A 26,822-nucleotide genomic window follows, 5' to 3' on the forward strand; every position below is an offset into this window, starting at 1 on the left:
TTTAAAAATGCTACACAGTAGTTCTATTTTAATTTTTTGAGGAAACTCCATACTGGTTTCCATAGTGGTTTTACCAATTTACATCCCCACCAAAAGAAAAAAAGGTTTCTCTTTTCTTCATACCCTTCCCAATAGTTATCTCTTTGTCTTTTTGATGATGGCCATTCTAAGAAGTGTGAGGTGACATTTTGTTTTGATTTTGATTTGCATTTCCCCAGTGATTAATGATTGAACACCTTTTCATGTATCTATTGGCCATTTAATGTCTTCTCTGAGAAAATAACTATTTAGACCCTCTTCCTACTTTTTAATTGCATTGAGTTGTATGACTTTGTTATATATTTTGCATATTAACCCTTTATTAGTTATATGATATGTAAATATTCTTTCATTCTTGAGGTTGCCTTTTCATTTTGTTGATTGTTTCTTTTGCTGTGCATAAGCTTTCTAGTTTGATGGAGTCCCACTTTTTGATTTTTGCTTTTTTGCTTATGCTTTTGATGCCATATCCAAAAATTGTTGCCAAGATCAGTGTCAAGGAGTTTCTTCTTCATTTTCTTTTAGGAATTTTATGGTTTTAGTTCTTTAAATCTTTAAGTTGTTCCAAGTTCATTTTTGTAGGTGGTGTAAGATAGGGATCCACATTCACTGCTTGTGGTTATCAGGTTTGTCAAAACCATTTATTGAAGAGACATGTCTTTCTCCATTGAATATTCTTGACTCCCTTTTAAAATATTAGTTGGCTGTATGTGTTTGGTTTTATTTTTGAGCCCTTGATTATGTACCATCGGTTGTGTCTAGTTTTATGCTAGCTCCTTACTATTTTGATTATTATAGTTTTGTAGTATAGTTTGAAATTAGGACGTGTGATGCCTCTTGTCTTCTTTTTGTTTCTCAGGATTGATTTATCAATGCAGGTCTTTTGTGGTTTCATACAAATTTTAGTATTGTTTTTTTTCTATTTCTGTGAAAAATGACTTTGGAATTTTGATAGGGGTTTTGAATCTATAGATGACTTTGGGTAGTATGGACATTTTAACAATATTAATTATTCTAGTCCAGGAACACGGGCTCTCTTTCCATTTGTTTGTCCTTTTCAGTTTCTTTCATCAAAGTCATGTAGTGTCGAGTGTACAGATCTTTCACGTTCTAGTTTAAATTTATTCCTAACTATTTTATTTTTTTTGATGCTGTTGTGAATGGGATTGTTTTATTTCCTTTTAAGTTGTTTCATTTTTGGTGTATAGAAACACAACTAATTTCTGTGTGATAATTTTGTGTCCTGCAATTTTACTGAATTCATTGATTAGTCCTACTAGGTTTTTTTTGGTGGAATCCTTGGATTTTCTGCATATGAGATTGTAACATCTGCAAACAAAGACAGTATTACTTCTTTCTTTCCAATTTGGATGCTTTTTATTTCTTTTTTCTTGCCTGATTGCTCTGCATAGGATCTCCAGTACTATGATGAATAGGAGTAGTACAAGAAAGTAACAACTTTCTTTTTTTTATAATTTTTAAAAAAGATTTTATTTATTTATTTGTCAGAGAGATAGAGAGAACAAGCAGGGAAAGCGGTAGGCAGAGGGGGAGGGAGAAGCAGGCTCCCCACTGAGCAGGGACCCCGATGCGGGACTCCATCCCAGGACACTGAGATCATGACCTGAACTGAAGGCAGATGCTTAACCATCTGAGCCACGCAGGCGTCCCAAGAAAGTAACAACTTTCTTGTTACTGATCATAGAAAGTTTTCAATCTTTCACTGCTGAATATTATATTAGCTGTGGGCTTATCATATATGTCCTTTATTATGTTGAAGTATATTCCTTCTATACACAATTATTGAGTGTTTTTTTTAATCATGAAAGATGTAGTTAGTCTAAAGCTTTACCTGCATTTATTGAGATGATTTTATATTAATTTTATCCTTCATTCTGTTTATGTGGTGTTTTACATTTATTGATTTTCATATATTGAACCATCCTTGCATCCCAAGGACAAATATCTCTTGGTCTTGTTGTATGATTCTTTTACTATGCTGACAAATTTGCCTTGCTAGTATTTTGTTGAGGATTTTTGCATCTGTGTTTCCTTGTCTTATTTTGGTATCAGAGTAATGCTGGATTCATAAAGTGAGTTTAGATGTGTTTCCTTTTCTTTAATTCTTTGTAAGAGTTTATGAATGGTTGGTGTTAATTCTTTAAATGTTTGGTAGAATTCATCAGTGAACTATTAGGACCTTGGCTTTTCTTTGTTGGGAGATTTTTGATTCAATTCAATCTCCTTACTCATTATAGGTCTTTTCATATTTACTGTTTCTTCATGATTCAGTCTTAAGTTGTCTTTTTTGGAATTTACCCTTTTCTAAAAGTTACCCACTTTGTCGGCATTTAATTTTTATAGTAGTCTCCTACTGTCCTTCATATTTGTGTTGGATTTCTTGTAATATGTCATATTTCATTTATAATTTCATTTGAGTCTTTTCTATTTTTTCTTAGTCTTTCTAAAGGTTTGTCTATTTTGTTTATCTTTTCAATAAATCAACTCTTAGTTTCTTTGATTTTTATAGAGTCTCTGTTTCATTTGTTTCTGCCTTAATCTTTATTCTTCCTTCTGCTACCTTTTGGCTTAATTTGTTCTTTTTCAAGTTCCTTGAGGTATAAATTTATGTTGTTTGAGATCGTTTTTCTTAATGTAGGTATTTATTGCTATGTACCTCCCTTTCAGAACAACTCTTGTTGCTTCCCCAAAGTTTTAGTATGTTGTGATTTTTTTTCATTTGTCTCAAGGTGCTCTATTTACTTTTGATTTCTTTTTGACCTGTTGGTTGTTGAGGAGTATGTTAATTTTCTCATATTTGTGAATTTCCCTATTTCCTTCTGTTATTGATTTTCAGTTTCATGTCATTATGGTTGGAAGAGATACTTGGTATGATTTCAGTCTTCTTAAATTTGTTAAAACTTGTTTTATGGTGTAACATATGGTCTATCCTGGAGAATGTTTTGTATGGGCTTGGGAAATATTTATACTTTGCTGATCTTGTGTGACATGTTGTGTATATGTCCCTTAGTTAGGTCTATGTGGTCCTAACACTGACCATGTGAAGAACCAGTTGGTGTTATTGGAAGTCCACTGTTAACTTACTGATTTTCTTTCTGGATGTTTTATCCATTGTTGAAATTCCATTAGTGAAATCACTATTGTTATTGTATTACTGTATATTTCTCACTTTAGTCCTGTTACTAGTCTTTTCATATATTAAGGTGCTCCAGCGTTGAGTGCCTACATATTTACAATTGTTATATCTCCTAGATGAATTGAACCCTTTATCATTATATAATGACCTTATTTGTCTCTTGTGACAGCTTTTGACTTAAAGTCTACTTTGCAGATTTTATATATATAAAGCTACTCTTTTTTCTCTTTTTTCTATCTCTTCTCTTACACCGTATAAGTGTCCTTTAAGGTAAATTGAGACTCTTTTTGGCAGCATATTGTTGAACCTTGTTGTTTTTTTTTTTTAAGCCACTGGACTCTGTATCTTTTGTTTGTAGAATTCAGTTCGTTTACATTTAAAGTAATTATTGATAGGTAATCCTTACTATTGCCATCTCATTAATTTTTTTATGGCTGTTTTTTATTCCTCTCTTCCTTTATCACTGTCTTACTCTGATTTTTAATGATTTTCTGTAAGTGATATGCTTTTGATTTTCTCTCTGTCTTTTGTGTATCTACTGGAAGTTTTTTCTTTCAGATTACCATGAAGTTTATGGAAAATGTAATTAGTTAATAATAGTCCATTTTAAGCTGATAACAACTTAAGTTCAGTCTCAGAAAAACCCTTTACTCTCTTACTTCCCTTACCCTCACAATATCGTACTTAGATCATCCTTTGTATCTTTTTATATTTTGTATTGATTAACCAATTATTGTATTTATTTTTAATGCTTTTGTTTTTTAAAGTTTATACTACAATTCAAAGTGATTTCAGAATACCAGTATTAAGAGTATTCTGAATTTGAGTATTACTTTACTTTTACCAGTTGGTTTTATAATTTCTTGTGTTTTCTTGTTAGTGTTCATTTGTTTCCATTTAGCTAGAGGTCCCTTTAGCATTTCTTATAAGGTAGATATAGTGGTGATGAATTTCCTTGGCTTTTGTTTTTCTGAGAAGTTCAGTATGTCTCCATTTCTGAAGGACAGCTTTGCTGGGTATAGTGTTCTTGGTTGGCAGTTTTTCTCTTTTAGAACTTTGAATATAGCATCTCACTCTTTCCTGGCCTGCAAGATTTGTTCTGAAAAATCCACTAAGAACCTTATAATGTTTCTTTTGTATGTTACGAGTTGCTTTTCTTTTGGTGTTTTAAAAATTCTATATTTGTCTTTGATTTTTGAGAACTTTATTATAATGTATCTCTGTGATTTTGATTGGAATTCTTACAGCTTCATGATTTAGGAAGTTTTCAACCATTATTTCTTTAAATAAGCTTTCTAACCCTTTTTTCTCTCTTTTCTTCTTTGACTTCCATAGTGCATACAGTGATTATTTAAAATGCTATCCCATATATTTCATATGCTTTCTTCATTTTTTACCCCCCCTCCACTAACTGGATATTTGAAATTATTTGTCTTCAATTCACATATTCTTTTTTATGCTTGATTGTGTCTGCTCTTGACTATTGCATTTTTCATTTTGTTCATTGTATTCTTCAGCTCCAGAATTTGTTTTGTTTTTTATGAATTCTCTTTTGTTGAAGTTTGGGTTTTTTTTTATGTATTGTTTTCCTGATCTTATTTAGTTGTCTATGTGTGTTCTTTTATAGTGTACCCAGCTTTTTTGAAACATTTATTTTGAAAGTCTTAGCATGCAGTTAATTGATAATTATTTCCTTGTAGTTGGTTACTTGAAAATTTTTATCCCTTTGGTTTTGTCATGTTTCCTCCATTTTCGTGTTCCTTGAAGTCTTACATCGCTGTCTTCATATTTGAAGGAGCAGTCACCTCCTTCAGTCATGATTGATAGACCTTGGGAGAGAAAGAACTTCCCTAGTCAGCCTGGTTAGGAATTTTGGGAGTTTCTCAGACATTTTCTATGGATATTCTCACTGCATCCTCTTGTTCTGCCTTGAGGGTAGTTGTTAGAGTTGTATGTTTTCTTTTGATCCTGCATAGCCATCTCAGATGCTGAGAGTCTCTTTTTTATTTTACTTAAATCAGGATCCTGAAGTGCTCAAGGTTATATGCCTCCTCTACGTCCAACAGAGTTGAGCTGGCTGGTTGTATGTGCTCCTGCACACCTACAGAAGCTTGTGTGACATATGTTTGGGTACTTACAGAGTACTGGCTATGGGGGTTAATTAGCCCACATATGGGCTACTTGAGGGATTCCATATGTGATGCTTCCTACAGGGTTCATGGGTGGGCTTCTTTATAGAGTCCATGAGGTCATTTGTCAAAGTGAAGACTCTTTGTTGAGTTCCACACCCTGTTGTTATGAGGTCTCACCAATTTTCCCTACTCCTGGTTGTCCCCAAACTATTCAACCATGCTGATCCCCTCAGTATTTTGGGTGCGGTGAGAAAGAAATGAGTTTCTTAGGCAGTATCCCACATGACTGGGGAAACCTGATATTCACTATACTCTTCCTTTCTGCCCTGGGAGAAATCATGGCCTGAGGAGGTCTCTTTTGGCACTGACCTGTGCCACTTTTGAGGGAGGAGTGGCATTGTTAAAGTGAAACTGTTCTTACCCTCGTCACTGTGTTGATTCTCAGATATTTTTGCTGAACAGGGTGCTGGGACCTCTCTGTTAGATTCCTGGCCTCTCAGAAAGATACTCTCACCCTTGTGTGGTTGTCAAAATCTGTGTTTCTCTTGGTGGATGAGGGCTGAAATCTCCTATTCTACCATCTTGCTGATATGTCCCCTAATGTCAGTTTTAAATAAAGAATTTGTTAGATTTTTAAAAGAAGTTTTGAAAAATTATTTCTTTAAAATACAGAAGTCCCATTTGTGGATGGGCTGTAAGAGAGCAAAAGACAACTGTCACATCTATAGATTTCTTATTTGTGTTTTTATGAGAAATTCTCTAGAGTAATTGTGTTTTACCACAAGAGAATGTATTATGGAGCAGATTTTCATAATGAAGTTAAAATAAAGATTGTTAATTTCTTTTCTTTTTCTTTTTTTTTCTTAAAGATTTATTTATTTGAGAGAGAGAGAGCATGAGCAGGGGGAGAGGCAGAGGGAAAGAGAAAAGGAGAAGCAGACTCCCCACTGAGCAGGGAGCCCAATGCAGGGCTCCATCCCAGGACTCTGAGATCATGACCTGAGCTGAAGGCAGATGCTTAACTGACTGAGCTACTCAGGCACACCAAGATTATTAATTTCTAAAAGTTATTACTTTTATGTTTGCATTGAATGCATATATAGTCTTTAGAAAAGCCCATAGTATGCTTTTCTTTGAGATTTCTTTTAAATGACTTTTCAGTACTGAGAATTGTTAATTATTCAGATGAACATAGTATCATTTAGATGGTATTGTTTGGAAAATACTCTCATACTCATAAATAAGACTTAGTAATTCGGCTAAAGGATATTAGGCAATGGTAAGAATATACTTCAACTCTGTTTTGAAGAATTTCTATTTCTTTGATTTCAAGTTTTATGATACCTTCATATGCAATGTCCAATCTGCTATTAATCTCTTATAGTGTATTTTTCACTTCAGATACTATATTTTTTTCACACCTAGAAGTTCTCTTAGTTTTTTTTAATTTTCCATTTCTCCCCATTATATGGTTTTCCTTTAAATTCTTGAGTATTTTTTTAAAGAATTTATTTATTTAGGGCGCCTGGGTGGCTCAGTCGTTAAGTGTCTGCCTTCGGCTCAGGTCATGGTCCCAGGGTCCTGGGATCAAGCCCCACATTGGGCTCCCTGCTCCGCGGGAAGCCTGCTTCTCCTTCTCGCACTCCCCCTGCTTGTGTTCCCTCTCTCGCTGTTTCTCTCTCTCTAAGAAATAAATAAAATCTTAAAAAAAAAAAGAATTTATTTATTTGAGAGAGTGTGTGCATGCACACACATGAATGGGGGTGGGGTAGAGGGAGAGCGAGAGGCAGAGAATCTCAAGCAGACTTGGCACTGAGCGTGGAGCCTATCACTGGGCCCTGAGATCATGACCTGAGCTGAAACCAGGAGTTGGATGCTCAACTGACTGAGCCACCCAGGTGCCGCTTTTGAGTATATTTTAGTATTTATTTATTTTACTTTTTAAAGATTTATTTATTTATTATTTTAAAGAGAGAGAGAGAAAGCACACATGGTAGGGGAGGGGCAGAGGGAGAGAGAATCTCAAGCAGACTCCCCGCTGAGTGGGGAGCCAGCCCTGGGCCGGATCTCATGATCCTGAGATTGTGACCTGAACCAAATCAAGAGTTGGATCCTTAACCAATGGAGCCACCCAGGTGCTCCTTTAATATTTATGAAAGGCCATTTTAAAGTCCTTGCATTCCCTATCCCATTATCTGAGTCGTTGATATGTCTCCACATTTTGGATCATGTTTCTACTTTTTTGCATGCCTGGTAATTTTTTAAAAAATTTAATTCCAGTATAGTTAGCAAACAGTGTTATATTAGTTTCAGGTGTATAGTATGGTGATTCAACAAGTCCATATACTACTCCGTGCTCATCAAGGTAAGTGTAGTCTTAATCCTCTTCACCTATTGTACCTACCTCCCCTTCGGTCACCATGCATTTGTTTTCTGTGGGCAAGAGTCTGGTTGTTTGAGTTTGTCTCTCTTTTGTTTTCCCTTTGTTTATTTTGTTTCTTAAATTTCACATATGAGTGAAATCATATGGAATTTGTCTTTGGCTTCTTTTGCTTAGATTATATATATTCATTAGCTCTATCCATGTTGTTGCAAATGGCAAGATTTCATGCTTTTTTTATGGTGGAAAAATATTCCATTGTATATATACACACACATATATATACATATATACACATATACCATAAACGTATATATGCATTGTATATGTGTATATATATATGTATACATCACATCTTCTTTATCCATTCATCTATCAGTAGACACAGACTTAGACACAGGCTGTTTCCATAATTTGGCTATTGTAAATAATGCTGCAATAAATATAGGGGTGCATATATCCTTTTGAATTAGTGTTTTTGTATTTTTTGGGTAAATACCTAGCAGTGTGATTACTGGATCATAGGGTAATTCTGTTTTTAATTTTTTGAGGACCGTCCATACTGTTTTTCACAGTAGCTGCACCAGTTTGCATTCCTATGGCTGGTAATTTTTCACTGGATTCTTGACATTGTAAATTTATTTTCAGTGTTTGATTCTTATATTCCTTTAAAGAATATTAGACTTTGTTCTTGCATGCAGTTATGTGTGGATCAGTCTGATGTTTTTGAAACTTTGTTAGTATAGGTTCAGGGTAATCTTTCTTCCTGACTAGGGTGACTTTATTCCCATTATTACACCCCGACCCTTTTGGGTCTTTCCATTCTGACTGATGGGAACACGAACTATTTTCAGCCTCTTGTGACCTCTGGAAATTGTCCAGTCTATTGCTTTCCAATGGGTCTCTCCTTTGCATGGAGTAGTTTCTTCTCAGTCATGGACAGATCAATACTCAAACAGAGTAGCCCTCTGGTATTCTCTCTATATGCAGCTCCATTCTCTATTACTTTTCCTTTCAAATTCCATCTTCCTTGGATTTCCTGAACTTCAGTGTGTGTCTGCTCCACTTAATGAGACTGAGCTCTGTTTGTGTTTCCCCTTCTTTCACTATGGCTTGGAAACTGCCTTTTGATAGTAACCTAAAGTAACCATACAGTTTGCCTCATTAGTTACCCTTCAGGGATCACAGTCCTTTGCTACCTGTGTCCAGTGTCTCAAAATGTTTTATATGTTTTGTATAGTCTTCAAATTGTTTAAAGCAGCAGGGCATATCTGGTCCCTGTTCCTCTCTATGGCTAGAAGCAGAAGTTAATTCAGCTTTATATGCTGAGAAATGACCCAGAACTTTCAGACAATTTAAAATATCTAAGTCAGGATGAACATAGAGTAATTTAATATTAAATCGAAATTATGCCAACAAAGGAGTTTTTTTGCCTGGTGAGTTTAATTTTATTCACATGGCATATTCAGATTTTCACTAAAATACCGGGTATAAAATATTAAACAAATTTTGTTGCTATTATATTCAGAGTTTCAGATAGACCTGTCATAATGAAGTTGATTGACTGATAAATGTCATGATGTTTGTACCTGGAAATTCTTAGTGGTTAAAAATTTTGCCAAAATATCTGTATTTAACCTGGAGAGTATATAACTTATTTGTCATTAGCTGAGTTGTTATATTCTTATACTCCTTCAGTTTAAGACTTGAAATATATGAGCCTGCTGAAATACAGAGCACGGTATAGGATGAACTGAGATTAAAGTTAAGTGAGACTGAGTAGAACTGTAATTATAGCAGTTAGGACTTCTACCAGGGAGTTGTGAGACTTTTTAGTAAAGACCTATTACTTTAAGTGTTGTAATTAATAATTATCCATACATTATAATCTTTGGTCATTTAAATAATGGATCTGTTTTCTTGTTTTTGTGTTTTCTTTAAAGATTAATTCATAGGTTCCCCATTGTTCTCAGTTCATAGTACCTTAGTATATCAGTAATATTTTCATGGCACTTCAAGTTGAAGAAATACCCAAGAGTTACCTTGATATTAGGTATTTATGCCTTAACATTGTAATGGCTATTAAAATATACATGCAAATTAAAAGGAAATAGTTATATTTTAATTTTATTCTTCAGTAACCATAATTATTTGCTATAGGATGTGAGACTGTTGGGTACTGGACAATTTCTCCAACCTTATAATCAGATTGGACACTGCTACCCTTATTTCTTCTTTCACATTGCTTTTTGCTCTTAAAAACTCAACTTTATAAAGTGGTCAAAAACTCAACCTCATAAAGAAATGATGTCATGAAAGAACTGTAGTGCAATCTAATGTTGAAACCGTGAACTTCTAGCTAGTAGTCTGTGCAGTATCCAACAGATGTGAAGTATTGCGGTGTTTCCCTCAGACATTTAAAATACCCCACAATGCCCTGTTTGTTACAGCACCCCTGGGAGCCTTGGTACATATTCTGGGTAATAGAATTAACTTGTTCTCTTTTAATGTTCATTACTGTTTCATATGGAATTCTGGCATGATTAGTGTCCTAACTAATTTTTTTATGTTGAGATAGAGAATCTTTTTTGATTTTTGACTAGCAAGGTTTCTTAAGGAACTGATTTTGTAACACTAAAATAAAGGAATAATATATTTGACATTTTCTTGATGGAAAAATGTTTACAGCAGAAGCTTCATAGAAAAATTATTGAATAAATTGGTTTTGTAACTGTGTTTATAAATAATCTGTAATACAAAGAGAAATAATGAATGAATAAAATATTTAAACATGATATTAAATGGGATAAAAATGTACTGTATCATTACTGTACAAGGTGTAGTGAGTAAAAAGAAAATATGAATTTTATTATGGGGATATATTAGGGAAAAGAATTAACACTGAAAATAACCAAAACTATCTGTGCTGTTATTGTTCTTCATAGTATCAGTTATTGTATTGTAATGGACTTAGAATATTCCTGATTGATCCTTTAGGATATCCGCTATAGTTCTAAACTGAACTATGACTCAAAATGATTTCTCTCAGCGGAGAGCCTGCTTCTCCCTCTCCCTCTGCCTGCCTCTCCTCCTGCTTGTGCTCTCTCTCTCTGTCAAATAAATAAATAAAATCTTTAAAAAAAAAATCATATACTTTGAAGGTACCTGGCTGGCTCAGTTGGAAGAGCATGATACTTTTGATCTCATGGTCATGGGTTCAAGGCCCACAGTAGGTGTAGTGATTGCTTAAATAAATAAATGTTTAAAAATGGTGTATTTTATAAGGAAGTATATTCTGAACTATATGGAAAACATTTTTGTGTGATATTATTGTAAGCATATATTTGCTATTCCATGTGTTCTTAGTTTAATACATCATAAAACAATCATGATGATAATAGCTTACATCTGTCAAGTGTTTACTGTGGGCCATACATGGTTCTTAGTGCTTTCCATATATTGACTGAACTCTTACAATAGTCCTATGAAATGGGCCTTATTATTAGTCTTATTATACAGATGAAGGAAATGAACTACAGAGAGGTTAAATAATTTGCCCAAGCTCACAGAACTAATGTGTGGCAGTATGTATATTTCCAGAGCCCCTGTTTTGTTTTTTTCTTTTAAGATTTATTTATTTATTTGTGTGTGTGAGAAAGAGCGGAAGAGAGAAAGAGAGAGTGCGTGCACATGCACGAGTGTGGAGAAGGGCAGAGGGAGAGAATCTCAAGTAGACTCCCAGCTGAGCACAGAGCCCAACATGGGGCTCAATCTCATGACCCATGAGATCATGACCTGATCTGAAATCAAGAATTTGATTTGATTTCAGTCAGATGCTTATCTGACTGAGCCACTCAGCTACCCTCAGAGCCCCTGTTTTTAACCACTACTCAAAGGGAGAATTATCTCTCACCTGAATGTTAACAAAGAAAGAAAGAAGAAACCAAGTGAATGTTATCTAAATTTATTTTAAGGTCCTACACTTAGTAAAGTCTTTTATTAGTGGATTAGAGAAAAGAAGCCAAACATAATGCTTCAAAACTTTAAGAAATAAAATAAATAAATATATTACTTAGTGACATTTTATTCCATTTATGTCATGATGAATTCAGGATTAAATTGGGCATATGGTTCATGATGAGTTCAAGGAATTGGTTTTAGCAAGTAGTTCACAGGAAGCTAGATCTGTGTCATGAAAGAAATGACAGGTCATACTAATGATTTGGGGGAGAGTATAACTATGGTTAAGCATAATTTTGAACTATAATATTGCTGGAAATGAAAGACATTTGGTTTAGCTGGCCAGCAATATAACATTTTACTTGTGTATTTTACTTCTTAATGAATACTGCTGTTTCTTCCTTTTTTGATATACTCCCATCTCTGTAAAAAATACATTCAGTTATTAGATATGTTTTTATTGTCTTAAATCTTCTTGAAAATTTTATATGTTTTTATAAGTTTTTAAATTCTAGGTTTGTATAGATTGCGGTGTAGTTTGCATACCTGATGGTATTTAATAAATACTTTTAATTCAGAATTATTTTTTGAATGCCTAATATGTGTTTAAGATTCTACTTTTATGTGAGAGGAGAGAGGGTCAGGGGAAGGAAAATACATAGTGCTTCTCAAGAAGGTGGTTGTGGTAAAAAATGTAATCATTAACTAAGAGATGTCTTCCTTGATCCCCCCCTCATTGAATAAACAAGGTCTCTTCCCTGCATTTTTTCTGTCTCAACTTACTGTTTGTTTTGTGTATAGTATTTGTTAAATTAAAAGATTCCATTTTCCATGATTAAAGTGTTATTTCTTACCTGTGGGGATCTCTTTCAAAGTTACATAAAATCAGAACTTCTGGAGATGTATTTAAGATTGAATTTTAAAACTGACATTATGTGAAGAGGGGCTCTTAGCTCAGGCTGCTGTAACAAAATACCATAAAGTGGGTGGGTTATACATCAAACATTTATTTCTCTCAGTTCTGGAGGGAGGAAGCATGAGATCAGGGTGCCAGTATGGTCAGGTTCTAGAGAGAGCCACCAACTTACACCCTCAGGTAGGGGAAAGAGAGTGCTCTGGTGTCTCCATTGCCTTAGAAGGGCATCAAGTCTCTATCTCCCAATTCCTCCCAATTCCCCACCTCCAAATACCATCACACTGAGGTTTAGATTTCAACATATGAATTTGGGGCAAGGGTATAAACATCCAGTCCGTAACAGAGGTTGGGAACACAGACTTAGAAGTCACATAGACCAGAGTTTAAATCACAGATATTTCTGTCTTCCTTATTGAAACTCTTTAGGTCTTAGTTAACACATTTGTTAAAAGGATTTTAGAAAGAGTTTGTTGAATTAGAGAAGCATTTAATTAAAAGCTTGTCCAGGGGCGCCTGGGTGGCTCAGTCATTAAGCGACTGCCTTCCGCTCAGGTCGTGATTCCGGGATCCTGGGATCGAGCCCCACATTGGGCTCCTTGCTCCGCGGGAAGCCTGCTTCTCCCTCTCCTGCTCCCCCTGCTTGTGTTCCCTCTTTCGCTGTGTCTCTCTCTGTCAAATAAATAAATAAAATCTTTAAAAAAAAAAATGCTTGTCCAGTAACAGGTACTCAAAAATGGTACTGATCCTTAAACAGTTCTCTCAGGTAGTCAAAATTTTGATCGGGGGATATGTGAGGAATGTCATACTTAATTTTAATTATTGAGGAATTACACAGCAAAGATTTAATTATATGACTATTTCCTTCACTAAGTTGTAGATTCATTTATTTAGAGATTTGTGAGCTATCATTCACCCATGAACTCTATGAGATTGTTATTGGTCAAGGTTTAGGATGAGACTGAGGTATCTGTATTTTGAAACAGCTTTACTGGCAATTCTGACATTCCGGAAGAGAATCTAAATTAGAAAGTTGAATATTGTTATATCTTTATAGATGGAAAAATCTGAGATCCAAAATTTAACAGTTTTAAAGATGTTAGGGAAAAATTTGTTCATTGGAACTTACTTAATACTGAACCATAATATATCTATAAAGAGGTTATTTTTAATGATTAATGGTTAAGAACATGGCTATGGAGACAGGGCTACGTGGTGTAGAATCTTGGCTCTACCACGTGGTTTGTTGTGTGACTTGAGAAAAATAGTCACTTTTATATGCCTTAGTTTTCCCTTTTGTAAGATGAAAATAAGAATAGAGTTGTTTTGAGTTAATGCATGTGTGGTCGTTATAATAATGCTTAGCACATTGTAAGTGTATCATCGTCACCATCTCATGTTATAGTTTACATTCCTTTTCAGTTTGTTTTTATAGCGTCTTGAGAAAAGTCAGTTAATGTTTTCTAAATAATAGGCTTCCAAGAAAACTTGCAGCCTTTTTGCTGTTATTGTTGTTCCTTAATTTTAAAGTTTATTTGCAGTTTGTTAATCCTTAAAATAATGTGTTTTGTACTTGAACTTGAATACTCAAATTCAGAAATAATATCTAAATCTCAAATTGAAGATGTTCAGGGTTTACCAATGTTAATATTTTTTACTTTTTCGCACATAACATTTTCAAATGAAGCCTCTGCAGAAATTGCTTTATTTTCCTATTTGTTTTTTACTTCTAAACACTTAATCTTTGTATCAGTCTTAGAGATATGTTTTGCTTTCTTTTTACCATTTATTTTTACTATTTGATGGGCTCTTTGATACTTTTTTCTTTTACTCACTCTCCCATTTCTAGTATTCTCTCTCTCTGTCTCTGGTCTGTAAATGAAAACTCAGTCCTAGTAAATGGGAACCATAAAAAGGAATAAAAAAGGCAAGACGATTTTTAGTATTTTCTGCATGTTTATTTAGGATATGCATGCTGTATTCTTGAAATAGTTGTGCTTAAAGATTTAACCTCATAGAGGATGAGAGATTATCTCATATTTATGTTCACAGTTAAAGTTTAGATGCTTAATAAGCAGGCTGTTGTTTGTAAGGTTATATTATATACTCTCACCACTGGGAAAACCTCCCTCCTGCTCCATTTCACTCTTAAACACATGGGTTGCACAGCTGCTATATGGCTGTACACTGTCCCATGTGTATTAAGCAAACACAGCCTGCAAAAGTGTTGCATTTTGGAGCATGGAACTAGCATGGCTGGTTGGAGACCCCAGAAGTGTAGCTGCCAGAATTCTTCCATCTGGCAGCAGTGCTGCTAGGCAGCTCCACACAGGGCATAAATATCTTTTGCTGAGTACTTTTCCTGGTGCAAGAGCCATGAATGCCTAGGCAGAGACAGGGATGGAGAAGGAGATAGGAACTAAGAGAATGGTGTCTAATTGGAACCACTCTACTGTTCAAGGTGAAAGAATGAACAATAATGAAAAAACACATTTGAACTCTTATTTTTGCAAGAAACTTGACAAATAGTCTTTTAACTTTTATGAAGACCTTTAAATTAAAGAATTGTGAAATTGTACTGAAGCATAGTTACTTAAAAAATTTAGCCTTTATACAGATGGCAGAAGGTAACACATATAATTTTTAAGGCAAAATAATTATGATTGTCTTTATTTGATGTAAGTTTATTTCTAGTTTCATTAAAAATTCCCAGAACATTGAACATAAGTCAACATTGCATGGAGAAGGAAGTATTATGCAGCTTGCATGTGTGCATATCTGCATATCGGAGCACAAAATATTGACATGATAATTGCAGTCAAGCCTGAGTGAACAGTGGCCTGTGGGAATTCAGCTGGTGTTGTACCAACTGGATGGCTGCTCAGGACACAGTTTGAAATGCAAGGTGCAAGTTAGCACTTTATTCAGCACAGGCAGGCATCATTTAAAAATCCTTGGGGGCAACCCTGGTGATGTGCAGATGTTAAAACAGTCTGTTCTGAAGTGCTGATATTTTTGAACACTGTAAAAGACTTCTAGATTCTGAGTGAAAAATATTGCACAGTTATTAAAGACATATAATACATAATCTTTTCCAACTCTTTTCTGGATGTTTTAGATAATGAATGTTGAGTATATGCAGAAGTATCTGCACATGTAGTTAAAAGAAACAGGAAAATCTGTAACCAAATAAAGTCATTTAGTTTCTAACTCTAAAATAGAATGTTTTGAGTTTCAACTTTGTATATTTAGAAATGGTGTTGAGTGGATAAGGATATCTAAAACAGAGATATATTATTTGGTAATATATTCAATCTAAGATGTTACATTATAGTAAATTATTGCTTCTTTGTTTATGGAGTTCATCAATACACCATAATTTACAAATTCAGATTAAGACACTGTAGCCTAATTCTAGGCTAGAATTCTAGGCTAGAATAAAGCAATTCTTTATTCTAGTTTGGACCTACCTGACTGAACAAGAAAAAAAAATCTATCAGTTTTCACGTGTCAGGTGGAGTCTTCACACGTTTTGCCTTTCATATATAGTTTAAATATATTTTTTATATTGAAGTATAAATTATACATAGAAATTTCTATACCTAGAATTTCTATACATAGAAATTCTGGATTACATAATAAAAAGTTTTGATCTTAAAGCAAAAGAGATATTTTAAGTATACTTGGACCTTTAAAATATTTTATAACAGAGATTTTAGGACCTATTGATTTAATAATGTATTCTTACTAAGAATATTAGACTTTTTTTCAATAGCTGTTTTTACTCTGGAGTAAACGTATTTGAGAAATATTTGTGTTAAGTTTTTAAGTTTTCCCTTTTTTTCAAGCTGTCTTACTATATTATTCATAGATACTATTCTAGTAATTTATTATGCATATTCAAAATAGAAAAATATGAAACAATTCATGAATAAAAGGATAGATAATTTGATAATGGTATAATTCTCATTTCCCTAAACTTCCATTTTTATCAGTCTTACTGTTTTAGAATCTTAATGTTTACTAGAAACTGAGAAGGCATTTAAATGGAAAGTCATTAATAATAAAATCTACGTTTTAATAGATTCTTTGCTCAAATGAAAGAAAACGTTAGTCCAACTAGGTTTATTTTGTGCATTATTGTTATCTGTCTGTTAATTAAGAATAATCAATGTCAGTAAGTTTTGCTTTTTTATTTTCTTTGTTTTCTAAATCAGACCAGTATCATTGCCTCATTTATAGTTAAATGTTTCTTTTAGGCTCTAATATTTCATTTTTGACATCTCATTAAAAATGGGCTCAAACCCAGAAAATATGATCCTGTCATATTGTATAATATATGGCATGGTCTATAACACAGTAAAATTTTGTTTCTTAATGATTTAGAATAATTTCTCAGATTTTTGAGTTTAGAAAAATGGCAAAAAGTTAACATGATAATTCATGTGGCTAAGTACAGCAATGTTAAATGTTTAAATGGGTAGTACTCTTGGGAAAAGTGATGGGAGCTTTAAACTTGTACACATTTGACAGCGTCTCTTCACTTCATTTTTCATCCTAAAGAAGTCTGCAAATATTCTTAGCTCACATCATTATTGCACATCAGTGGTTCTAATTAGCTAAACAGGAGTTTGTCTCAGTCATTGATCATCATCAATTTCTTGACAGTGTCTTTTTTTTTTAGGAACCTTTTCATTATGTCTTATAAATACATAGAATATATATTAATTGAATTGACCAGATAGGTTGGTGATGTTTTAAACTTGAAACAACTTTTTTTCATTGTATTATTTTAAATAAAAAATATTGTATTCATATTGTAGCGCTGTTTTCTCTTGGGAGCATTTCCTGTTATGAAAATATTACATATCACATACCACCAGGAGGAGCTGCTGGACAAATCTCTATATAGATTTTGAATTGTGATTTTGTTTTTTTCAATTTCAAAACTATAACATAATCATCAATTTTGGAGGTTTTTTTGGCTTAAAATACATCATTGAAGTCTATTTTTGAAGTTTATATTTGATTGGAAGTTTATATTTCATTTATGACCTATATTTTCAGTATTATATTACTCAGCTTAATCAGTTACTGTTATTTCAGTGACTCAGACTTTCATGTGTGTCAGCATCACTTGAGGGTTTGTGTCTTAGTTCAGGCTGTTATAACAGAATACCATAGACTAGGTAGTTAAAAAGCCATACATCTATTTCTCACATTTCTGGGGGTTAGGAAGTCCAATATCAAGGTGACTGCTGATTCCATTCCTTGTGAGAGCTCTCTTACAAGAAGACAGCTGCCTTCTTGCTATATTTTCACATGATAAAGAGGGAGATCATCTTTCTCATGTCTCTTTATAGATTCCCTAATCCTAGTCATAAGGGCTCTACCCTCATGACTTCCCAAAGGCCCCACCTGCAAAAATCAGCACACTGGGGATTAGGGCTTCAACATATGAATATGAAACATTCAGTCCATAGCACCTTGTTATGGTTAAACACAGATTGCTGGGCCCTACTCTAGACTTTCTGTCCTTAGAGAGGGTGGAAGATAGTTCATCTCTAGCAAGTGCAAGGTGATGCTAATGCTACTTCTCTGATGACCTGTAGTATAGGAACCACTGGGTTAGACTGTGACTGAATTTATATACATATTGTGTCATAGGAAATCACCACCCTGGTACCAAGGTCATTTGGAATCTGTAGTAATGCTTTTGTTTGGGTTTTGTAGCATATAGTCTAGTTTTGTTCTGTATCATTTAAAAGGACCACCAGAATGTATTTTGACCCTGGTGGGGATTTTAGGCTTATTATAAAAGAGTAGATTAGAAAGACTCTATCCCTGTAAGTTAAACTAATTCCTGGAAATTTAAACTCATAACATATCCAGAAAGCAACTTACAGGGGGCGTTTCTGACTGTAATTAATGTCTTGCCTATTACATCCTGGGTCTTTGTTCTTGGGTAAGCCCAATTATGCCCTTCCCTTTGGGATTTGAAGCCATTTCCCCCCAGATACATATACCTTGAATTGATGTAGTACTCTTTTGCAATACTCATGATTTTATAATATCAAATTAAAAGCTCAAGTGATAATTTGAGAGTATATCTTTGTGACAAACGAAAGGCAAAGGGTGTGTGTATTTTTTCTTTTAATTCCAGGATTAATAGTTTATGTTAGTTGCAGGTGTACAATATAGTGATAAAGGGCATATATTTGTGACATATAAAAAATAGTTTTATAAATCAAAAAATATAAAATGGCAGATACATTCACTGGCACTGGAAAATTAGGAAAAATTAGGAAAAAAACATTTCAATTGATGAAAGTATGTTTAATTTCACTACTAATAAGAGAACCAGAAATATAAAGAGAGCCCAGTTGAAGACAATGGACTGTGATTATGCGTTAGATGTGCTATCAATAGTTGGTAAATAGAAAATAAAATAATGAAGCAGAATGAAGCACAAACAGTAAAAAAAGTAGTCATAATACATTATGTTTGTACTACGTACTTATATCCAGAGGGCTGAACATGGCTAGAGAAAAATCTGAACCATGATGTCTGGTCATATGTGAATTTATGACCACTAAACTTTGTGGTCTTTAGCACTGCCTAGTAGATATCTTTTTTTTTTTTTTTTTTTGCCCTGACTCACTTACCTTCCCAGTATCCTAGAAGACTCTTTGATGCTTACTCTCTTGTCAACTTCTAACGCTTTGTTTCCCCTTCTCACTTTCAGTTGATGGATAACTGTTATGAATTTGTTAAATTAATGTTGTTAAGTGGAGCACAGGGTGCTGGATATTGAGCCATGGTTCAACAACAGACCACAAGAGAAACTGAAATAGAGGTTTATTATACACAGTTCCTGGAGGAAGTATCCAGCATACCTTGAGGGGCCACATGGGAAGTCAAGCCACAGTATGGGGATAGACAGGACCTGTGGCACATGCTTTTCTGAGGGTTCATGGGTAGAGAGCTTTGGGGTTTCCAGGCTAAGGTGGGATTGGTCAAACCAAAAGAGCCAGGTTTTAGTTGGCTCTTTGGGGGAGAGGTCTTATATAAGGGACATATAAGGGAAAGGTGTTGGGAGGCAGGGGACACTATTGATAATAAGGGCAGTTGGGGAAGTCCTATCAAGAACCTAAATTTACTTGTGACTCTGCAGGCTGTTATCTGGGGCACTTGCATGAGCTAACTTCATTTAAGGTCACTTCAGGCTGCTTGGCCAAACCAAGTGGATGCCAAGGCAGCAATCATGAAGTAACTTTAGCTAAACTCTTGACAACCCCCTTGCTTCTTACAACACTGAGTAAATAGAAGCTTTTAGAAGAGAGCTTTTACTTCTTCCCATAACCACATCTACCAAAATATCTGAATCTGTACCCATATTTTCTCTTTTTATTTCTTTGGAAGAACTGTTCTGTCATCTAAGCCCAAACTGTGTACACTAAAGACTCAAGGACCCAAGGATGTCACTCTGCAGTTCTCCCTTCTCTCTCTTGCATCATCAGTATCACTCACTGTCTTGGATCATTCCTGTCAACATACTCACATGCAATTTTATCGTCAATCTTTTGAGAAAAATCTCTTTTGATCTCACATGTCCCTTGAAGTACTGTTCCATTTCTCTGCTCCTTTTTATAGCAAAATTCCTCTGAAAAGTAATCTTTACTATCTCCATTTTTTCCTTTCTCTCTTGATCTCACTCCAATTAGGCTTGTATATACACCATTCCCCTAAAACAGCTCTTGTCAAAATCACCAGTGATTTCAGTACTGCTAAATCCCAGTAGGTTCAGTCATTATCTTCTTTAATGTTTGCAGCATTTGCCATGGTTGATTCCTTTCTTCTAGAAATACTTGTTCAATTAGCTTTCTGTCTTGATTCTGCTTTTGCATAAATGTTTACCCTTCATAGTATCATTGACTGTTTTTCCCTTATCTTACTAACCTATAAATGCGGAGTGCTTCAGGACCCAATTCCTCAGATTTTTCTATCCAAAATCACTCCTTAAGTGTCTCACCTTCCCCTTGGTCTTAAATATATTTGGATGATGCCTAAAGTTTTATCTTCAACCCTGACTACTTGACTGACTCCAGACTTGTTTATCCAACCATGTCTTGGATGTTGATTAGACATCTCAAATTTAACATGTCCAAATCCCAAAATTTAATGTTCCTCAAGCTCTCTTTTCTAGATCTCAGATAATGTCTACTCCATCCTTCCAGTTAGTCAGACAAAAGCCTTGGAAACATTCTTCTCTCTTTCTTTTATATCTCTTATCTACTGCATCAAGAAATTCTGTTAGCTCTACCTACAAAATATCAAGAATTTTATCACTTTCTCAGTTACCACCATTACCTATCTTGTCCAGTTCATATTTAGTTCTCACCCAAGGTATTTTAGTTGCCTCCTAACTGTTGTCTCTGCTTACACTTTTGATTTCTAGAGTCTCTCCTCAGCCCATGATACTCATGAAATATTAATTTGTATTACTTCTCTACTCAAAACTATCCTCTGTCCTCCCATTTTACTGAGAGATCCAATATATGGCTTAAAAGGCCATATATTACTTTATTTCCAGTGACCATTCTGTCCTCAGCCACCATTCTCCCCTTGTATGGATGCTACTTATTTTACTGTTCTTTGGATACACCGATTGTCCTCTTGCCTCATTGTCTTTGCACTTGCTACTGGTCCCAAGGCCTGGAAAACTCTTCCCTGAAATCTCTCTGACTCTTCCTTACTTTAGGTTTCTGCTTACATACCATCTTTAAGGACAATCATTTTTAAATTATCCTATATAAAATAGCATCAACCTTCCTTTTGCTTCCCAGTTCTCCAAGACAAGAATTCCTTTCTGCATTACCCTCGTTTATGGTTCTTATACTTATATCCAGTTGACATATTATGTGTTCACTTAATATCATTTATTTTCAGAATCCATGAGCTAGAACATTAATTCCATCAAGGCAGCACTTGGTTTATTTTGTTTGCTACAGTTGCCTAGACCCTAGGATTATGCCTGTCGTACAAACGCTTATTGAGTAAATGATGGATTAATATGTAGATGTGGTGTGTTTGTTTTTTAGGAATTTGCTCTAATAGGTATTCTTTCAATCTGAGGATTCCATTTAATTCTAAAATATTCTCAGCAGTTACCTCCTAAAAATATTGCTCTATCTTTCATCCCATTATTATCTACTTCTTTAGGCATATGTTGGGAGTTCCACGTGAAATCTACATGTCTTAACTGTGTTTTCATATTTTTAATCTCATTTCTCTATGTAGTGTTCTGGATGAATATCTCATTGTTATCATCCATTTCACTTGTTCTCTTTTTACGTCTAGTTTTGAGCTAAGCCCATTGAATTGTTTTTTAATTCAGGGATTATAGTTTTTCTTTTCAAGGTTTTCAATAGATTATTTTTTAGATCTACTTATTGTTTACTGTTTTTGTTTTTAATTTTAGTCATTCTTTTAGGTCATAAAAGATTCTTATTTTAAAGTCTTCAGTGTATTCTGTTATTTTCATTTTGTCTTGAGTAATTGCTTCTTTGAATTATTGAGTTAGTGTGTGCATGTGTTGTGTGTGTTTTCTTCTTGTGTTTTGAATTTTTTATTTCTGGTCAAATCTTGAGTAAGAGGGTTGCTGTTACTGTTCTCTTTTTCATTTCTCCACCACCCTTCCTTACCCAATGCCTTTTTTTTCTCTAGAAATTTTGTGCTTGCCACTAAATTGTCACCCTCACCCCATCCTGAAATAGGTTTTAATATTGGTAGCTTGAGGCTCTTAGCCAACAGTGACACAGAGGATTTGTTGTATTTAGTACCTGAGCTATGGAGTGTTTTGGCTCAGCACCTGATTGGGATGCTGTCTATAAACTTTTGCCTTTCTAAATTTTCATATAATCCTTAGTTCCAGGCAAGGGTGGGGAGAGTCTCTGGTTTCAAACAGTGAGTGTAGCTATCCTGCATATTCAGCAGGACACTTTTTCCCAATTATCCCTAGGCACCAAGCTCTTTTTCACCTTAGCCTGCATTGAGATCTGGGCAGTATACAACAGCTTCATCCTTGTTTATAGCATTGTATTTCTGTTTAGTTTGTAGTCCTTAGAGATTTGGCTGTGTCTCCTTAATTTTTTTCTATTATGATTTTCTATTAATATTATAAATTGAGAGAACAGGGAAGAGCCTCAAAGTGTGAACTTACTGTGGTAACTTATTGGAAAAGTCTAACTTAAGTTTTTAAAATGTAGCAGTACACCGTCTGAATGTATCTCTTAAAACCAGTGATGTGCTTTTCTGATTGCTGTCTCTTCATTCTGATAATTCTTTTGTGCCTTCTAAGGCCCTTTCGTTCATTTTACTGTTTCCCAAATGAGGGTTCTTTTCTTCTTCCTTACCTACTTTGGATTCTTTAGTGATTTAGGTATAGATTTCTGTTTACCTATTTTTAGACGAGATCGGGCACATTCAGGTGGTATGGCCGTAGACTGTTTACCTATTTTTAAAGTTTTTTAAAAATAGAAATAAATGTCCAATAAATTTCTATCCCATTTTTAAAAATGTTGGTTATTATGAAATCTCTAGCTCTCTTCTGAGTCTTTTACTTCAAAAGTGATATTTTAGTCTTAATTTAATTGTGTGCATAAAATGTTTATGTTAAGAACATATGATTAACATAACATAATAAAATAAAATTAAAAAACACAAAAAAAGAACATATTGTCTTATTTATTATTTTAAATTGATATAGTGGTTACTGCAATCAATATTAAACATGTTTTAAGTATTTTTTTTATCATGCATCTAAATCTGGAAACTAAACTGTTGTTTTGGTATGAAGTTGTCTTAGTTGTCAGTAGTTTGTAAGTTGTTGTCACCTGCCATATGGTTTCTGATTAATTCTGAAAGGGCTGTCAACCCCAGATAATTTAATTTTCTGTATTTTATAAAGTGATACTCATTTTCAGGATGTGAAAACTTAAAGGATTAGCTACCAATTTTGACTGATAAACTCTGTATTTTTCTTTCTAGAGAAAAACAGAAATCTGAAGCTAAAGACAGAAAAGTTTTAGAAATTCTGCAAGTCAAGGATGCTAAAATACAAGAATTGGAACAGGTTGGTGTTATACAGGAAATACTAAAGATTAATATATTAATTCAGGTAGTAGATCTTTACAGTTATTTAAAATTTTTTTTGCAACAATGTTCATTAAGAATATCAGGGTCATTATATCAAATCATTACTATTTTGAAACTACTATAGTCAGATTATTCTTCACTATTGTAGTTTGCTTATAGCTTGTTGTTTTTTGAATTAATAGACTATGCCATTTATATTTTAAAAGTCTTAAGATAGTGTTATGGTTTTATAGTAGTATCCAGCAATTATTCATTGTTTTATTGAATTTTACTTTTATTATTAGCAGTATCATTGAAACTTGTAAATTTTCTGATGGCTTCATTTATAAAAAAGATTAACAAATAACTGGGATGATTCTATTTGATCTCTTGAAAACCTGTACTTTCAATTCATACGATCCCATGTTTTACATACAATCAGTAAAGTATTCAATTACATATATAACAAGATTACATATAATTATATAATCAGTATATTATCACTGCAACAATCCATGTGATCAGTGCTTCCCAGAGCTATTTTCAAAGTATAAACATCTCAAAAATGAAGGAGAAAGAAATTTATTGCAATAATGACCTATATTGTGATAAAATATTTAAATTCATTTTGTACCCAATTGCTCATTATGTGCTGAATTGCCTGTAATTTTTCTGGCGTAAATGGAGCCTCTTTTTGGAGACTTTGCTCTTTGACTTTTAATCTCTTTTCCTTCCTAGCCAATTAAAGTTTTGGGAGAACTTTGATCTAAGTTTGGTTCCTGTTAAAAGTTATTTTATTAAAGGATTTAAGGTAGAAGTTAATTTAGAAAAGATTCAATTTTATTTTTATGTTCTCTACATCCATATAATGACTTTCTAAAATGGAATATAAACTCCTATGTGACATTAAGTTTGAAGTTTATACATTCTCCAATGTTGTATTTTCCTTATAGGAAATACCATAATTGGTAGTATAATGATAAAAGTTTAGAAATAACATTTTAGTCAGTTTGCTCTGGGGGAAAAAAAACAGTTGTATTTGCTACCTGAATATCAAGAAAGAGCAAAATGAATCCTAAGATGGATAAATACTGTGATGTGCCTAGTCTATTAATTAAGCGAGGCTAAGCTGCCTAATAGATAAAACCTTATGACTTAAACGTGGCAAATGCCATTTGTACTCATACTTCATTGAGGAAAACTAGCCATATTGGCTGCCACAAGATTCAGGAGGTTTGGGAAAATGTAAATCCAGGTTGAGCAATCTATCCAGTTACAACTCTATTCTATAGAGGAGAATGGATTTTGCCACTCTTTGATATTCTTTGGTTTTAAGTTTGCAGTGCTTTAGGGAACCCTTAGGGAATGCTCAGGTTACCATATCTAGATAGCTAGCTATAGCATACCGTTTTTTAAAATGTTGACTCTTAAAAATGACAATATATTTCCCCTTTTCTTGCTAATTTCTTTTTCTACTTCCTCTTCCCTATTTAATTATTTACCTTTTTGAGCAGAATCACTTAGCTTGTGGATAAAATATTAAATTTCCTTAAGAGAAATTATTTGTTTTTTAGGGGCCCTAATTGCTTAGCCTAAATCATGTATATTTTTGTTCATTGATGGTTATAACTTTCTACAAGGTATAATATGTTAAATGTATATACTATTCTGGGATGGTATTACGGAAAATTTAGAGTTATAATTTTTGCCTTTAATGATTTTTAAATCCCTTTGAGGAGTAGGGTGGGGCTAAAAGTAAGGTACAGATAACCATATTCTCATACACGATATTTCAGAATGAGAGGATGGGGAACCTCATGCACCCATTCACATTTGTATCCCTGACATCCAATATTTCCATATTGCCTGGCATATAATGGATTCTCAATATTGTTGAATGAGTAATATATTATTATTATTATTTTATTGAAGTATAATTGACACAGTATCCTGTTAGTTTCAGGTATATATCATAGTGATTTAATATTTTTATACATTATGAAATGATCCCCACAGGAAGTCTAGTTATCCTCTCTCATCACATGAAATTATTGTAATATTAAAGACTTTTTCCTATGCTGCACATTACATCCCCATGACTTATTTATTTCATAATGGGAAGTTTGAACCTCTTAATTCCCTTCACCTATTTCACTCACACCCTACCGCCCTCCCTTTTAGCAACCACCAGTGTGTTCTCTGTATTTATGAATCTGTTTCTATGTTTTTGTTTGTTCCTTTGTTTTGTTTTTTTAGCTTCCATATATAAATGAAATGGTATAGTGTTTGTCATTTTTTGTATGACTTATTTCATTTAGCATAATACCCTCTAGGTCCATCCATGTCACAAATGGCAAGATCTCATTCTTTTCTAACACTGAGTAATATTCCATTGTATATATACCACATTTTCTTCTTAATCCATTATCTCACCATGGAAGCTTAGGTTGCTTTAATAGCTTGGCTATTTTTAATAATGGTGCAATAAACATAGTGGTTCATATATCTTTTCAAATTACTGTTTTCATTTTTGGGGGACAAATATCCCATAGTGAAATTACTGGATCATGTGGTATTTCTATTTTTAACTTTTTGAGGAACCTCCATACTGTTTCCCACATTGGCTGCACCAAGTTACATTCCCAACAGTGCATGAGTGTTCCCTTTTCTTCACATCCTTACCAGCACTTGTTATTTTTTATCTTGTTGATACTAGCCATTCTGAGAGGTGAAGGTGATATCTCAGTGTGGTTTTGATTTGGATTTCCCAGATGATCGGTGATGTTGAGCATTTTTTCATGTGTCTGTTGGCCATCTGTATGTCTTCTTTGGAAAATTGTTTCTTTGTGTCTTCTACCCATTTTTAATTGGATTATTTGTGTTTTTTGGGGGTTGTGTTGTATAAGTTCTTTTTATATTTTGAATACTGACTATCAGATATGTCATTTGCAAATATCTTCTCCCATTCAGTAGGTTGCCTTTAGTTTTGTTAATGGTTTCCTTTGCTGTGCAAAGCTTTTTATTTTGATGTTGTCCCAATAGTTTATGTTTGCTTTTGTTTCCCTTGCCTCAGGAGACATCTAGAAAAATGTTGCTACGGCTGAT

The 26,822-nt window shown here is 33.9% G+C and overlaps 1 protein-coding gene across 2 annotated transcripts in view; it reads left to right on the top strand.

Annotated features, from left to right (window-relative positions):
- CNTLN (centlein) overlaps nt 1-26,822 on the top strand; it is a 298,123-nt gene that overhangs the window by 57,599 nt on the left and 213,702 nt on the right. For both annotated transcript variants that reach the window (XM_028107236.2, XM_028107237.2), the window contains exon 3: nt 23,631-23,715. In XM_028107236.2, coding sequence (XP_027963037.1) covers nt 23,631-23,715 — 85 coding nt within the window. The remainder of the gene's footprint in view (nt 1-23,630; nt 23,716-26,822) is intronic.

Source organism: Eumetopias jubatus, unplaced genomic scaffold (assembly GCF_037043125.1).
Source record: "Eumetopias jubatus isolate StellerSeaLion01/CBP00866 unplaced genomic scaffold, mEumJub1_p1.0 scaffold_15, whole genome shotgun sequence".
NCBI lineage: Eukaryota > Metazoa > Chordata > Mammalia > Carnivora > Otariidae > Eumetopias > Eumetopias jubatus.